This window comes from Aulonocara stuartgranti (assembly GCF_965226115.1).
Source record: "Aulonocara stuartgranti genome assembly, chromosome: 17".
Classification (NCBI taxonomy): domain Eukaryota; kingdom Metazoa; phylum Chordata; class Actinopteri; order Cichliformes; family Cichlidae; genus Aulonocara; species Aulonocara stuartgranti.
The window spans coordinates 39,698,873-39,715,777 of NC_138953.1; the positions used below are offsets into that span (position 1 = coordinate 39,698,873).

Sequence of the window (16,905 nt, forward strand, 5' to 3'; positions counted from 1 at the left end):
GATCCATCAACAATCCTTCAGTTTCAATATTTTTACCTTGTGACACGGCGCTCCAGCATGCTGGAAATTGCTTAGGCTACGTTCACACTGCAGGTCTTAATGCTCAATTCTGATTTTTTGATCAAATCTGATTTTTTTTGTCTGCTCGTTCACACGATAAATAAAATGCGACAGCAAACGCGCTCTATTGTGAACGCTCAAAGCGCCCGCATGCAGAAAAGAAGACGTCACACACAACGCGCTCTGTTTAGACCCAGACCAAACAGTATTGTGTGACTGATGGCCCTTAATATAAAGACTTGTTTCGGACTTTACGTTTCCCAATTTTGCTTTAAGTTATAAAGTTATTGTGTTATCTACATTTGGCCTAATAATGATCCTTATTGCTGTTTTAGAGGAGCGCTGCTTCAAAGGATAGCTGCAGATTTCTGTCAGAATCTGCAGGTTATACAAAACAAGGAAAATGTTCATGTTTCTCCAACGTTTTCTTCCCAACAGTTTCACTGACATCTACACGGGATGGCCAGGCAGCGTTCGCGATGTCGGGCGCTGATAATCAGCGTCTGTCTTGTGTCGGTGATGTAAAAGACGGATTTAATGCGACATGACCATCAAACAGCAGCCGCTTTCTAAAACATCAGATATGTATCGGCTTCAGGACCACATACGAAAGTGACCCAGGTCGGATTTGAAAATATCGGATTTGTGCCGTTCACGTTGTCACACCATGATCGGATAGATGGTCGCACAGGGTCAGAAAAGTCGGATTTGATGCGCTTTCACCTGCAGTGTGAACGTAGCCTTAGACTGTCACCGTTCTAAAGGAGGATGTTTTTAGTCCCTAATAAGCAACTGGCTTGGAGGACTGATAAGACTGGAATAGATCACTTATCACTCGGGCTTTGGCCCACGAGCTGATAAATACCGACTCTTGTCCTGTGACTCTGCACACGATCGCAGGAAGATGTAAGACTGAAGCGACAACGGACACAAAGTCTGGTCACGGCTGCACGTTGTAACTTTTGTCACCAGAGCAACTATGTACTCGTCACCAACACTACTAAGGTTTGTGTTGCCACTTCCACTCACATAATTCTGTTTGTGTAGCAGTCAAGTGTGAAACGAGTTAGTCTAAGGGGCTCTTATGAGGTCACCGACACAACCTCTTCGGCTGCATTAGCCCATGCAAATCTGCACATACTCTGCCGCATTCAGGCTGCAGGTATCAGTTATTTCCATCACACATCTGTCTTCAGCAGTTCATTTAAACCTGTCATGAGCAGCTGAATGAGTTTTATTGCTTCCAACAACCAGTCATGACGCACTCGCGACCCACGTCTGACCAGAATCGACTTTTGACCTTTTTGACTGTATTGTTTCACCTTTCTACACGTTGGTGTGAAATGTGGTCCTAATTAGTGCACAAACCAGAGACCGAATGAGGAGTCGCCAAGAATGAGGGACGATCTCATCACTTAGTCCACGTTTGTGCCAAATTTTGAGAAATTCTCATGTTTTCTGAGAGAAACCCCACCTCCTCCACCTCCTCCACCCCTGCATGTAAACGTGCCTGATACACTAGTTCCCGGTGGTCTCTTCAAACATGTTACACATGAAGTTATTCGTCACGTCTGAAAGAAAATGCACCACTCAAAATAACGTATATGTTTATTTCCAATGCAAAAATAACGCGCGGGCGTCTTTTGCATGTTTCAGTTTTGCCGCAGTCACACAAAGATGATTCTTTTAAACGTAAAGCTACACAATCAAATCACTGGAGTTCACATCAAAGCGGAGAAGTCGTCTGACAGCGCGAGGGCTCGTGGCCTCGCTCGCCTTCTTTTAAACGACATAACTGGAAATATAAAAAGAACAGAAATGATCACCTGCTCGTCGTCTTACTTCAGTCAGTTTGGCAAAACAAACATCACAATTCATCGCAATGAGCTGCAGGTCGTCGCGCTAACACACCAATGACAAAGTTCCTCTCACGTCAGAGCGGCGCTCACAATCATCTCGAAGAGGCCGCTGACACAAAATAACAACTCAAACCACACCTAGCCTCACAAAAGCACAGGACACAGAATAATCAGCAAAGCGGGCGTCACCTGATTCAGTGTAGCTTCCACTAAATGATCTCAAACGATTCAAGTCCTCTCACATGACATTTAACATTTTAATCTCTATTTCTGGCTAAGACCTGCCCGCTGGGTCTTGCTGTTTGCTTACAGTGATAGCAGTGCCTTGATCCCTTTGTAAATATCTTTAACACACATAGTTCTCTATACAATCTCCATCTGTCAGCGACGTATAAAACATGAGGTAATGATGTCCGACTGGGATGCGACCGTCCCGAGGAGCCCGGCTGTGTTTAAGTACATTCGCTTGATTTCTAACGGCAGCTTCTGCAGCGCTGTGTAACGTGCTAAAAAGAAACAGTTCAAATGGTCGAGGAGGTCGGCGCCGCTCTCAGAGTATAGACGAGAAAAGAAGATCGTTGTAACCTTCCAGCACCTCGTGAAGGGGCTAAAAAAGCTTTTTGTGCTGTCTGCTGGATTTGGTACCGTTGCACAGAGCGAGCTGAAGCTGGCACAGCTTCATGTTTCTCATACAGTCCTGAGTGATTTACAAAACGGCGTACAAAACAGGTGTCGTATATACATCTGCAGCCTCCTCTGTGGTGAAGCGCTGCATGAGGCGACGCGTCGCCGTCTTCACAAATGCTTCGTCTGGCAGCAAAGTCTCTTACTTCAGCACAAAGCGTCGCACAGCTTGCGTGCGACCTGCACGCCGCGTCCCGGCCACGGCAGCGTACAGCAAGTGGCGCTGCTATGGCTTCGTTCAGAGCGCACTCTGGTTTCAAGTCACACTGGGGGCGATGGGGGAGGAGGTAGTGCCGGCACGTGGCCTCGCGGTAAGGAGTTTTACCGAAAGCCGAGTTCATCCGGAATGAGGGCGAGAGAGGTCTGCTGCAAACGTTAGAGACGATCAAACTTTCTTTCCCTGAAAGCAGCTTTGGTGTCATATCGGGCAAACTTTGCAGAGCTAACGAGAGGAAAAAGTGACCTCCGCAGCTCTGAGTCATCTCAGTGTGATCTCACTCCGGCGCTGGCTTTACTGTCCCGGTGCGTAGGGCCAGCTGATGGAGCTCCCCGATAGCTGCATGTCTCGGATCAGCGTCTCGATCGGCGTCTTGCCCACCAGCCGCATGAAGAAGAGCTGGGAGATGAGGTTAGCCGGCACGGCGCGCAGCGCAGGGAGGCGCAGCAGCAGGCGGCCGAAGCGCTGAGGCTGGTTGGGGTACTGCAACCTCTCGTACTCCGTCAGGGCGACCTGAGCCTTTTCCTGCAGGGACTCCACGTGAGCCGGGTCTGTCAGACCACAAGCGTCTAAAGGCAGAAAAACAGAGGCTGTGTCATCACCTGATGACCAGTGCAAAAGGTTTTTCTTGCTTTTTGTCTGAAAGTGTGTGCACCAACTTTAAAAATAGACATTTCTGCTGCAGATTGTGAAAAATGATAACATTCACTTCTGTGTTACTTGTTTACATTTTCCAAAGCTTCCGACTGGGCCAGATTGGAATCTTTTGGTGGGCCGATCGTGGTCCCTGGACCTTATGTTTGGCACCCCTGTTTTAAACTCAGAGATCTGAACTTTATTTTGGCCCGTTTGACATTTGTTTGTGTTTATTTATAATTCTTACACTTTACTACTGAGTAACAGGATGTCTGTGGTTTGGGCTACTTGATGATGTCAGAGGTCAAAGAGGCCAAATCAAAGCGCCTCCCTGAGACAGCGGTGATTTTATTTCTGAGAAACGTGTGTGATGCCTCCGACAGCTTTGTTTTGGTTCTCTGTGACCAAACCGTGGGCTCAGTTTACAGTAAAGAGATCGCGCCGCAGTGAGTTACTCACATAACCTCGAAAGAAGAAGATCAGACTTACCAGGAGAAAACAGCGCGATGGCTTTGAGGCAGCTGTACTCGGCCGAGTCCACCTGAAGCCTGTTCAGCTTTTCCACCTGGTCCTGGAAAACCCTGACCTGATCCATGAAGGACACGACGCGCTCGGCGGACATGGGAGACGAGTGAAAGCCGGCTGCCGCCAGCAGAGGAGCCATGTGCAACGGGAGAGCCGACTGAGCTGCGTTAAGGATGAACAGCTCGCTCCAGCTCAGTCTCAGCAGCGCCACCTATGGAGCGAAAGGGTCACTTTGAGCCACGAGTGTCTGTTGTTCAGTTTGGCGACTGCAAGTCACCGCGCTTTAGACCTGACCTGCTCTGAAACCGGGAGCTCCGGGAAGTACGGGATGTTTCTGGCCCACTCGATGGTGCTGAAGAGGAGACGGGCTGCCAGCTCGCAGATGCTGTCGATGCCCATGACGGAGGCGCCGCTCGCAGATGCCTGCATCTGTGCCTGGCCGTACGGCGCCCCATAGCGGCTCGGGGGATACGGCTCGGCCCGGAGGAGCTGGGAGATGAGCTCGGACACCGGCTGGCCGTTGAAGTAGTCCGCCCCAATGTGACCTGGACCCACACCCGCGATCCCACCCGCCAGGGAGTTGGGACTGATACCTGAGTGCGATGGAGGGATGCGACCCCGCTGGACGGCTGCAGAGAGAGAAAACCGCTGAAAACCACTCGCTTCAGTCCAGAGAGCGAGTAAATGAATGACACGCTGCATGTATGCAACCTTTATGTTCTTGCCCATAAAGACGCCTCGGTACAGGTCAATAAAAATGTGCTTTGATGACGGTTTGAACAGTTTACAGATGTTTCCGAGGGCAGGCGCAGAACACCAGCTTCTGAGAAAAACCCCACCCTGAACTTCTAGCAGCTGAAACATGACACAAACCAGTTCACAGAAGAGCTTCGAGGGGTCGAGAGTTTACGGAGTATACTTTTATTAAATCAGGTGTTTTGGCTCGACATTGTCCACGAGTAGAACATGACTAACATAATTAGCTCGGTCCAAAAATCTGTTCTAGTGAAATCTGAAACTCCCGTGGGTCAGGTGGTGCAGCGGGTTATTCAAGACTCCTCCTGTCTGCATGCCAAAATATTGTTTGCCATGATACTCAACCCGCTGTTGCACCTGATTCATCCACTGGAGTGTGTGCAAATGTTAGGAAGCCCTTAGCTATAGCTCGGGAGAATCAAAGATAAGGCCCGGGGCCCAGAATCGGCCCAGCAAAGGCTCCAAATTTGGCCCACTGGACAGATTTAGGAAGGTGAAGCAGGGCAGCAACGTCCCCACAGTCATGCATACGACACCAGAGTTTCTTTCTACTTTATCTCCTACAGAATCTGTTTAAAGCAGATCCACAGTGAGAGAAAAAGCACATTTTCTGTGAACGAGCACAAAGTTTCAGTTTTACTGTTTTGCAGTTTGAGCAACGAGCTACCAGAAGTCCTTCAAAGAGTCACACTGACAGATTTCTTTAATTCGCACAGCAGCTTCTCTTTATTATGTAGAAAAACTAATGTTGCACTTCTCCTAAAATATCTCAGGGATTAAATGTGTAGTTTAATCTTAAAGAAGTTTAAAGGCGGCTGTATGTGGCCGACGATGTAAAATGAGTTTGCTGTCCTCGGTGCAGATGAGACTTCTGAGACTGGATAACACAGACTAGCAGCAGAAAGGGCTTTAAATGCTCAGGTGAGTAGAAAGGTGCGATACAACTACACTGCTTTAAAAGGACCATTACAACAATGATCACCTTTTGGTCCTTAGTCTCAGTCACATGGACGTTACGCTCTCTCAGCTCAGGATTAAATGTTTGCTGGGTATATATTTGCTCACCTGGAGGTCACCTCTTACCTATACGTGAAACATTGACTTCTCAGGTGCAGGGAGATTAGCTCTTTACGAGTTATCCATCAGGTCAGTGTCAGACAAAGGCCATCGTTTGCTGTGCTGCTTCTCAGTAAGTGACCTCTGCACTTGTTTGGTTTATTAAGTTGCAAATGAAAACAGAGTGAACCTGTTACAACAGCTCAGTTTCTTTGCAGGTGTTTAAAAACAAACAGAAAAAGTCATCATTAGATAAAAAGTTAGTTATGCTGTCGATCTGTAGGCAGCAGATTAGATTCATCCTCACCGCGGCCGCACCGAGCACCGTTGGTGTTTACTTTGGACCCGTCGTGACCTCTTAATAAACGCTCCCACGCACAGTGTGTGTGACTGCAGCGATCGCCCGTTTGTCAGCACATAACTGCTAAATACAGATTCGCACCGGCACAGGATGAAAGAGCCGGTGTCTGTGCGTCGCCGCCGCTCCGTAACAAGTAAATCAGTAGTGAGATGCTTTTGTAGCTTTTATACATCTGAAATCCTTCGCTCTGCGTGCACCAGATTTCCGTTTTAAATTACACCGAATCAAACGTAGCGCTGGTGTCAAAGTCTCGCTAAAGGCAACCTGAACGGCCGCTTCCCTCACTGGGTCAGAGGTGAGACGCACATTTCCAGGTAATGTGGAAACAGCGCAGCCTGCGTCACGGCCACGCTCGGCATGGTTCACTAATAACCGCAGGCCAAATGTAACCCCTGGCACGCTGCACCGTGCGCACTATGTATGGCACAGCGTCTGGTGTCCACTGACACAGACCGAAATACAAGTGGGGTAAGGTTACAGCCGAGCACAATTACAGCTGAGGTTTCTGTCAAGTCAACTCGACGCCAGCGAGTTGAGGGTGGAAACGCTGAAATGCTCGCACCCACCCAAGACAAAGGTAATGAACCGTTTTCAGCACATGAAGCAGAGTCGGGCTGTCAGTCGGTGGTTTTCCTCGTGTGACATTTAAGCATTGTTGCTTTCTGCTGTTTCCTGAAGCTCAGCTGCTGCATCTGAGTGAAAACAGGCTTCAGCTGACAGATAACTGGATACCTGGACAATGTCCCAGTAGGTGCTTCAGAGCTGTTAAGCAGCAGCAACCAGCATCCTCTCTCGGTGCGAATCAGAGTTCCCAGTTTAAATGTAGCTTTGTCATCATCAAGCCCAACAAAGGCGCCCGCGTGCCTCCACCTCAGTTATCTACAACACTAAAAGCAGCTTACATATTAATGCATCGGTAATAATAATGCAGCGGTAGTTTGCAAGTGGCAAAGCAAGTTGTTCACCTGCTAATGCTTTCAAACGTTTTCCACTCGCTGCTTATCCTGAAACCTGAATTCCTTGTTGCTGAAGGCAACAGAGCAACAAGTTGTAAACACGGCATTCGTGACCTTTCGAGCCGATACGACCGGCTCGTCTGTAAATATTTGTGAAATTTCAGCAGATAAGGAGCCGACGTGAGCATTTCTGAATAAGGGGTAATTATTACGTGGCTCCCCTCGCTGCGGCGCAGGAGTGTTTCGGTTTTTGTCGTAATCAGACTGTGGATGCAAACATGGTGATGGGTGCACCTTTCAGTGGGATCTTCCACCACGGCAGCAACTCCACCCGTTTATTATTATTAATGACCTTTAGCAGGAGTAGGTTTGACCTTTTGATACCTTCTTTGCGCATCCCGACCCGGAAGCACTTCTTCAGACGGCAGTACTGACACTGGTTCCTGTGGTGCTGGTCGATCTGGCACTCTCGGTTTGATCTGCACAAACAAAGTGCAACACAAACATTTAAAGATGAAAGCCGGAACTGAACTTAAACAAACTTCCTGTATGGGATTGAAATCTCCCTCCTTTCTCTCCCTCTGTCCCCACGGACACCCTCCCTCCCACCCAGAGTCATGATAAGTGAGCTGGAGTGGCTGAAAGCTATCGAGGCTCGTGACCTTTGTAAATCAGCAGCTCTACACGCCCTTGCGTTGCCTCTTGCAGCAGGTTGAGGTCTGCAAATATTTCACTGGGAGCTCTTTCAGCCCCAGATGTGACAAACCAACAACACAAAGGAAAAAAGGACGTGTTGCACTCAGAGGTCACACTGCAGGAGAAATAAGTTTACTGGGCGGCTGAGAGAGGTCTCAGTAACAGAACTGAGTTGCAACATAATGTTCCTGCGGTGAAGAATAATGGGAATGCTGACCTTCTGAAGCAATCCATCCTCACATGACTGACCTTCAGTGCTTTCATTTCTGTTTTTTTTTCTCTTTTTTTGGCTGTTTGTGAGGCTGGATCGCAAACTTCAGGAGTGAGAAATGGACTAATCTGCCTATCAGAAAGTCATACACTAATGTAATCAGATTACAGAGTGTGCACGGTGTCTTTAGAGATATAAGGGCATATATTGCTGCAGCTGTGCCCGTACACCTGCCTACAGGAGGAGTCACAGATTCTAACAAACACTCGGGTTTGTTTTTAACTGTATCAAAGTGGTTAAAAATATTCTCCACGTGCAAAGCAATGCGTGTTGTGTCCCTACCTGCAGGAGTAGCTGAGGTTTCTCCTGATGCTCCTCTTGAAGAAGCTCTTGCAGCCCTCGCAGGTGAACACGCCGTAGTGCTTCCCGCTGGACTTGTCCCCGCACACCACGCAGTCCACCACGCAGGCCTTGTCGTCGTCGCCGACGTCCACGTCGCTGCTCCCGGCCCGGGGCGACCCCTCCTCGTCCTCCCCCCTCCTCAGGTAAGCCTTTTCCCCGAGTCCGTTAGCGCCCCCGTTGGGATTACCCCATCCTCCGCTCACCATGGCCATATTCTCTGAGACGTGCAGCCCCGTGAGTGGATCATACACACAGACCTCCCGTCCCACCGCCTTCCAACGGGCTCTCAGAGTCTAAAGAGCCGAGTCCGCCTCCAACGGCAGCGATCCGAGGAGAGTCAAAGTGACGGGGGGAAATTCCGCCTCTTGACCTTTCTCGTCTTTGCCGTCCGGTCGAGCTGACCTGTGGGTCTTTCCACGTTCTGTCGTCCCTCTCTTCTTTAATCCCCGGCTCTCTCTGTCCTGTTTTCCGCCCTGACCTCTGATCACGCTGGCTTCCCGAGGTCCGACAAAACTTCAGACGCGCACACGCAAACACGGTGTGCGGTTCAGAGTTCAGGCAGTCGAAAAGGGTGCAGCCTCGCTCTTTTCACAGGAAACAATAAATTACACTTTGACTCCCTCCCTCTCACTTTCTTTCTCCGTCTTCGCCCTTTGAAAGAAAAACTCTCACCTATCCCTAAGCATAGTATGTGTCTGTGTGTGGGTGTGGGGGGGCAAACAGCCTCTGCTGCCCCTCTCTGTTCAGCGCACGACTTTCTCTGGGAAGGACGAGCAGGCGGGAGGCGAGTCGTACACAGCCCTCCTTCATGCAGGGTTAAACTGCCCTGCCCTCTGCTCTGACTTATAAACTCGTCCAACCAGTTCCTGTCGTGCTGAGGTTTTTATCTGTTCATCAGAGCCAGTTCTAGCCTAGACTCACTCTTGACGTGTCGAGGCTGATAGTGATGGAGAGCAGGAAAAGATTTGCCCCGAAAAATAACCCGAGGAGTTTGGGAAACTCTGGTGAATAGACTGCCTATTAATCTAAAAGTATATTTAAGGCTATCTGCACTCGAGTCCAGGCTTGATGTGAAAATAAGTAAAGAATTAGACGCCTTTCACTCTCAGGAGCAGCAAAGTTCACCTCCTGTTTCTGTCGTCCGGGCTGAAGTTGAGTTTCTCTCGTGATCCCTTTCAACTGTTTTAAAGTCAGCGGAGGATCAGATGTCACAGAAGGAAAAAAAAGCAACAACAAGCTGGAACAAAAGCAGAGTTTAGAAATCTCTTCAGCCGCAGCTGCCTCTCCTCTCAGAGCTTTACAAAGTGCTGCCTCTCTCTTCCTCCTCTTGTTTTGTCAGTACTTGTCCATCCAGCAGTAACAACCAGAGGCCAGAACTTCTCTCTGCATTCCCTGTCGGCGAGTCACGGTGTACTGTTGCACTCTTTGCTACTCTGCCTGTCCTTTTCCCCCCTCTCTGCCTTTCCTTCTTTCTGCCGGCCCCAGCAGGAATAAATTAGGCAAACAACAAGCGCAGGAAAAAACACGGTCACAGACCTTTCAGCGAAAGCCCAGCGCTGCTGCTGCTGCAGTGGAGAGCAGCCCGGAGATGGCCTCGTCTCTCTCTCTCTGAATCCCCGCTCTGTGTCTCTGCCTCGCTCCCTCCTTTAGGGAGAGTGAGCGTGTGTCTGTGTGCTGAGGGATTTGACACTGCTATTCAAGCCCTGCTGTTGCCATGGCGCTGCTCGCCTTATAAGGGCAGCGGAGTCAAAGAGCACAGAGTGGGCTGCAGCCACACACAAACACACACATGTACACAGAAAGAATGCCTGACTGGCTGCCGGTTTCTGCCCTGACCCCGGGCCCGCCTGGGAGCAAAGGGGTGGTAGGGGCGGCGGCGGCGGTGGTGGCGGTGGGGGGAGTTAACCTCTATGCTGAAAGAGAACGAAGATGAGGGGGGGGGGCTCAACGAGCACACGGCATTCACACTCGTGCGCTCCACTCCGCTCTAATCCCAAAGACTTCCTCCGACTTTGTTGACCCAATAATAACAGGGAGCGCCTGTTGTTGTTGAGCAACTTGTCAAAAGGTTATATGATACGCCGCCGGCTCCTTTTCACACCTGCTGCGCACACTCACAGGCCTGCGCGAGGCACGGCCGACAATCGGTGCCGCGACCTTTCTTTTCCACATCGAGACGGAGGATTTCGTTTATTTGGATGAGCAAGAGGAGGAAGATGATGTGATTTTATGCAGACATGGTGGTCAGGAAGATGATCAGTGCAGGGACAGGAAGTGATGTGGGAAATAAGGAAGTGGGGCCATGCAGTCAACAGTAAACACGTGTTTTAGTTGTCTAACCTTAATCTTAATGTTATTTGTCCTAAAGGGATTTGCTGGTCGCCCATCTCCAGATGCGAGTTGGTCTCCTGTACACACTCCAGTCTGGTCATGAACATAAATAATCTCTGCCTTCATTCATTTTTGCTTCGGTCATTTTAATTTAAACTCTTCCTCTCTGAAATAACTGGTCTCTAGTCGCCACACTGCTGCCGCTGTATAGCCAAAAGTATTCAGTCGACCATCCAAATCACTGGAATCAGGTGTTCCAGTCACTTCCATGACCACAGGTGTATGAAATCATTCACCTGGGCATGCAGACTGCTTCTACAAACATTTGAGAAAGAACGGGTCGCTCTCAGGAGCTCAGTGATAGGATGCCACCAATTTCCTCACTACTAAATATTCCACAGTCAGCTGTTAGCGGTATCATAACAAAGCAGAAACAACTGGGAATGACAGCAACTCAGCCACAAAGCGCTAGGATGTAAAGTCACAGAGCGGGTAGAGCGCATGCTGAGGCAGGCGGTGTGCCGAGGTCGCCAACTTTCTGCAGAGTCAGTCGCTACAGGCCTCCGAGCTTCATGTGGCCTTCAGATCAGCTCGAGAAGCGTGTTCAGAGAGCTTCGTGTGATGGGTTTACGTGGCCGAGCAGCAGCTTCCGAGCCTTACGTCACCAATCGCGATGAAAAGCACGCTGGACTCTAGAGCAGTACACACGTGTTCTCTGACGTAACAAATCACGATTCCCCAACTGACAATCCGATGGACAAGTTTGGCGGTTGCCAGGGGAACGGTAAGCGTCTGACTGCATTGTGCCAACTATAAAGTTTAGTGGTGTGGGGTCGGGCTCGGCTCCTTAGTTCCAGTGAAAGGAACCCTTCAGCTTCAGCCTACCATGATATTTTGAACAATTTGATGTTCCCAACTTTGTGGATCAGCTTGGGGACGGTCCTGTTCCAACATGACTGTGCACCAGGGCACCAACCAGGTCCGCAAAGACATGGATGAGCGAGCTTTTTGGTGTGGAAGAACTTGACTGGCCTGCACAGAGTCCTAATCTTAACCCAACAGAACATCTGGACCTGAACAGAACATCTGGAAGAACGGCCAAAACTTCCCATAAACTCGTGGAAAGCATTCCCACGAGAGCTGAAGCTGTTATAGCTGCAAAAGGTGGGTCAACATCGTATTAAACCCTGTGGATTAAGACTAGGACGTCACTCACAGTCACATGCGTGTGGAGGCAGATGAGCAAATACAGCGCACTTTTACCTCATTCTTAACCACAGCGCAGGTTACTGGCACAACTGGTCAGCACAGTTAAGGCCATCAGTTTAGTTTCACTGCAGTAAAAAAGCTCATTAAAACATTTTTTAATGATTCAGGTGACTTTCTGTTGGACCGCACCTCATTGCACGTGCACTGAATGAAACCCTGCAGAAATATTCACAACGACACTTTCCTTTACTTGGTGATAAGGCTCTTCAAACCTGACAGGTTTGAAGAGCAAAATAAATAAATAAAAATCAATGTCCTAACTACGATAACCCCGATGCTTATTTCCTTACACTTGAAAGCAGCAGGATGCACTACAGCTTATCTCTAACTCGTCCTCCAAGAAGTTTTGTTTATATATGACTAGTCAGTTTTCCAAACATTGTTTTCATGGAAATCATAACTGCTTCCTGCATTGCGAATGTTGGCCGTATGTCACAAGACTCTGACACCAGAAACCGGGGTACATCCTGAGTCAAGCGTGCAGTCGGAGCAGTGGAAGTTTACAGTTTTGGTAAGATGTTAATCAAGGTTACGTGACACTTTTAGTCATTCTTAAAGTGGACTTTCCCGTATGAAAACAAGTGCGCAAACTTCTAATGTTCACTTTTTCCTTGACATTGCGCAAACCCAACCACAAAAATGTTTTCGTAGATAACAAGAGCACGGTCATTTTAGATAATGCTGGATGATTGGTGCTTTAATTTGGCAGCTAAAAGTACGGCAACGTGTACTTAAGGCTTCTGTCTTACAGCTCTAAATCTAATTTGCCGCCTGACTCATCCATCCATCGTCTTGGCGGTGGGCAGGACTCCTGTGGAATTCCTGGCCTGCTTTCCCTGCCACACCGGCAGTATTGTCATGTGAGGGTCTCCGTGAAAAGGGGAGGACAGAATAAACAATCGGAGCCTCCAACCACAGTTTCCAATAACAGCCTCCAAATAGAGAGCGAGAGAGAGAAAAAGCAGTGAGGTATTCACTGTTGCTTCCAAGCAGGCACGGCTTAAAGAACCTCTATGTACCAAAAAGCGTTTGCTCATCACATGGTTTTACAGGAATTCCCCCTGAATGACAAAACACGCTGTCCCTGTGGTCTCTGAAAGAACACGTTGTCTCTGAAGATTTACCGAAGTCAAAAGAGTTAAAAGCTGATACAAAAAAATTGGCAGCAAAGATTTATTTGTTTTCCAGCTTTGTACATGTGAGCATTTGGTAACTTTAACCTACATCCAGCGCATGGATCAGCCTTTTGTCTGGTTAAGAGGTTATCAGGGTTTAAGCTGCTGGAAGTTGAATTAGTGCTTTCCTGTAAGCCTGAGCGTGTTTGTGTGTTAGCAGAGGTCAGACCTCCATTATATGGAGCTGATTGAGGAGCATGCTTAAAGCTCAGCTCCTAAATATATTAAATCTGTTTGTCATACACAGTGAACACTTTTCTAAGAAGTGTTTGTGCTTAATATTATATAAAATGTGATAAGTGACATGAACAAAGCCAACGTGAGAAAAAAGCAGATCATTAGATCAGTTAGATCTTGTAAATTAAGCCTTTATCAAATAAAGACTAAAGATAAAGTCGACTCGTTTGGGCAGCTCAGAGCTCGTGTGACCAAAAGAGCCCAAATCTTGCACTTTTGCTTATAAACACCTGACAGCTTTGGATGAAAACATTATTCTGTCCTGAAAGCATATAAAATATATATATTCACTAATTAAAGCAGAAAAATATTTGCCACTGACAAAAGTCACATGCTTTACATTAAACTGTGGTGCAACATTTATAAAGAGGAGGTCACGTCGTTGACCTTTCTCTCGTGCTGTGCTCAGACTGTGAGTTTAGCATAGCTCCCCATGCGCTGCAGCTGCATCTGTTTGGGTGCTGCAGCAGTTCGACAAGCACGGCCGAGTCTTTGAAAGTCGGAGGCAGCGCGCGCACATACCCTTGTGCATAAGTACCGTACATGTGCCTTACTTAACCAGAGGTTAGTGGATGTGTGCGTGTGTTTGTTCTTTGCTCTTTGACCTGCAGGTCAGGAATGCAGCTGCTCTCAGCGTGAAGTCGGCTGTGGCGCATTCTCAACGCTCTCTGGAGCCCAGAACGATCCGGGACCCACTTTTAGTACGCTCACCTGAACACCACATTACATGGCACACGAGCGTGCACCGACGATGGGTCCAATACCTCCATACCTCCTTGCAGCTGTTTCTTAGATGTACAGTGTACGTATTTTCCCCGCTCTCGTTCATATTATCAGTCTTACTCTGTTCTCCTAAACCTCATTTTTATTTCTTAATCCTTGTTGCACATTTATAGTTTTGTACCATCTGACAGAATAAGGCCCTCACCTGTGCCCTGTCAGCTATGTTGTTTATTTTGCACACTGTTAACTTGTCGGATCAACAAAGTATCTATCTGTAATAATATTTATGCTTTTCAGTTCAAATCAGTTTTATTTCTACAGCGCCAAATCACAACAAGTCGCCTCAAGGCGCTTTATATTGTAAGGTAGACCCTACAATAATACATACAGAGAAAACCCAACAGTCATATGACCCCCTATGAGCAGCACTTTGGCGACAGTGGGAAGGAAAAACTCCCTTTTAACAGGAAGAAACCTCCAGCAGAACCAGGCTCAGGGAGGGGCGGGGCCATCTGCTGTGAGAGAAGGAAGACAGGATGAAGACATGCTGTGGAAGAGAGACGGCGCTTGTACTGACATAAAATATGTTTTATTTTTTTAACATCTGTGTGAAATGATTCGTGTACGTATCAAAGGCTCGTGTGCTAACATGGCTAATGTTACCGGTGATAGTAAAAAGTCCAAAGGAGCACAAGTGAGCGAACATTTACGTGAGCGCCGTCTTTGAATATGTGAAATGCATTAAAAATAACCCACATGACAACCATCAAGCTGCTGACCAGGTCTGTTTAAGTCGTCAGGAAATTAAACGAAAGCGCACATTTTGGCCAATAAAAAGGACCCCTGCATACATGTGGTGCATCATATACTGTTTCCCAGTGAAACAGATGTGCATGCCAGTGTTATGTACATTCAGGATTAGCCAGCTGAACTCTAATCATGTGTTTAGCAAAGGTTCACATTTCTCCCATAACCTTCTTGGCTGAACACAATAGTCTCGTGTCAGAAAGCGTCAGATGACGTTCAAAGTACACCGAAATATTTCCCTGCCTGAACGTCACTGCCGCCCGAGTTCATTTTTAATACGTCGTGTTTAATAACATGAAAACCTTGAAACTAGGGGACGTTTCCACAGCTGCCTGCATGCAGTGCTTATCTTGTACACAGACTGAGGTTGACCCCAGCTTCAGACGGCTCAGGCTTACCTCTGTGAGCGTTGCTCTAATTATTAGTGTGGCAGCGTGTTAACAGCATTGGTTTCAGTGCACAGGAATTTGAAGGCAGGGGTTAAACTTTAACTCTGGAGTAACTCTGAGCGTGCACAGACACATGACTCTCTGCTCCTTCCTTATTAGCCCCAGTGCCCTTTGGCCCAGAGGCCTGAGAAACAAAAAAACACCGTCTCTCTCTCCCCTTCACAACACTCTGTACAACCTCAGGCCTTTGACCTCGAGGGAATGACGAGCAATTTAAAATAAACACAGCAGCACAACCTGCCAAAGAAAAACATCTGCTGCGGTGAATCCAGAGCAACACACGGTGTCTAATCAATATTGGCCCTACTGCCCGCCCGGGACCTGCTGGAAACGGTGGGAAACACACCAAACGAAACACACCAAATGGGAAGTGTGTTTCGTTGTCATTCAAATCAGCCATTTCGTCTTCGGTGCGAACGACGACCTATTGTTTGAAGAAGAGTCGATTGAGCTGTTTGCCACAGCAGCTTTTTCTTTGTCTACTGTAAAAGATAAGATACAATATTGAATGTAGCCGATGATAAAGACAAATAAGCCTCGGCTTTGGTCTGCTCTGTCCGCTTCAACCCCGACACCAAGAATTTCCCCCACAGTGTTATTAAGTACGATTCACATGTTTATGTCATTTTTAGATGCTCTAATTAATTCCTTCTATGTTATTTTAGCAATAAGAACAACAAATTCTTGCTTTCTTGTGCAGAGCTACATGGGAACATTGTTACCAATCACATGTTTGTGCACGTTAGAGGGAATGAATTCATGATTGCATCTCCTCAGTCTGAACATAAACAGAACAGGACACGATGATGAATCAGTGGGAGTCCACTCTGCTAAGCTTGCATTCGCCAAGAAACAGCTCAAGCAGATGCATTCACATAAATCACAGACATTTGTACCGATTTGTTTATATACGAAGGAAACAGTTGAGCTACACCCTGATAATTCGTCAGCTTCATGGAGAAGTTATGGCTCAGCGATGATGGCGCATTGGCAGTCTGTGGGTAGCTTTGGCCTGCTCGTCTACCTCCAGATGGTGGCAGTGTCAATAATACGTGGCACAAACTGTGTGTGAGCTACTCGGCCAGCCATGGAGAAGAGCACCTTTTTCTGGTGAACTCCATTGTCGCTCCCATCCCTGTCCACTTATCAACCAATCCACATCGAGCAATATGAAGTTGGGATCTTGGAGGACTTGGGAGCAGTGGTTGAAAATCTCTCTCTGAATTAAGCACTGGTTTTGGTGGTGGAAGTATTTTCAAACTTTGGGCAACCCCGAGCCAACTCTCGCTACATAGTAAAGTCCATAAATATCTGGAAATTTTTGTTGCCTTTTTTTGTATTTTTGCTCCTATACACCACCACAGTTTAAAATTCAACAAATAGCTGAAGTTCAGACTTTAATTCAAGGGGTAGATTGAAGTTTACATGTCATTCTCAGTATCCAAAGCTATCCAGATACAGCCACTCATAAACAATAAATGTGGGCTGATGCCTC

The 16,905-nt window shown here is 47.6% G+C and overlaps 1 protein-coding gene across 1 annotated transcript; it reads right to left on the reverse strand.

The window, feature by feature from the left end:
• Positions 1-1,650: 1,650 nt before the first annotated feature.
• Positions 1,651-15,583, reverse strand: LOC309692506 (nuclear receptor subfamily 2 group F member 6-like). Its single transcript, XM_082511087.1, has 5 exons — positions 8,360-15,583; positions 7,495-7,589; positions 4,276-4,610; positions 3,946-4,192; positions 1,651-3,389 (listed from the first exon to the last, which is right to left on the reverse strand). The coding sequence occupies exons 1-5, from the start codon at positions 8,629-8,631 to the stop codon at positions 3,115-3,117; spliced, it is 1,224 nt and encodes a 407-aa protein (XP_082367213.1). The 5' UTR covers positions 8,632-15,583; the 3' UTR covers positions 1,651-3,114.
• Between the last annotated feature and the right edge of the window lie 1,322 nt (positions 15,584-16,905).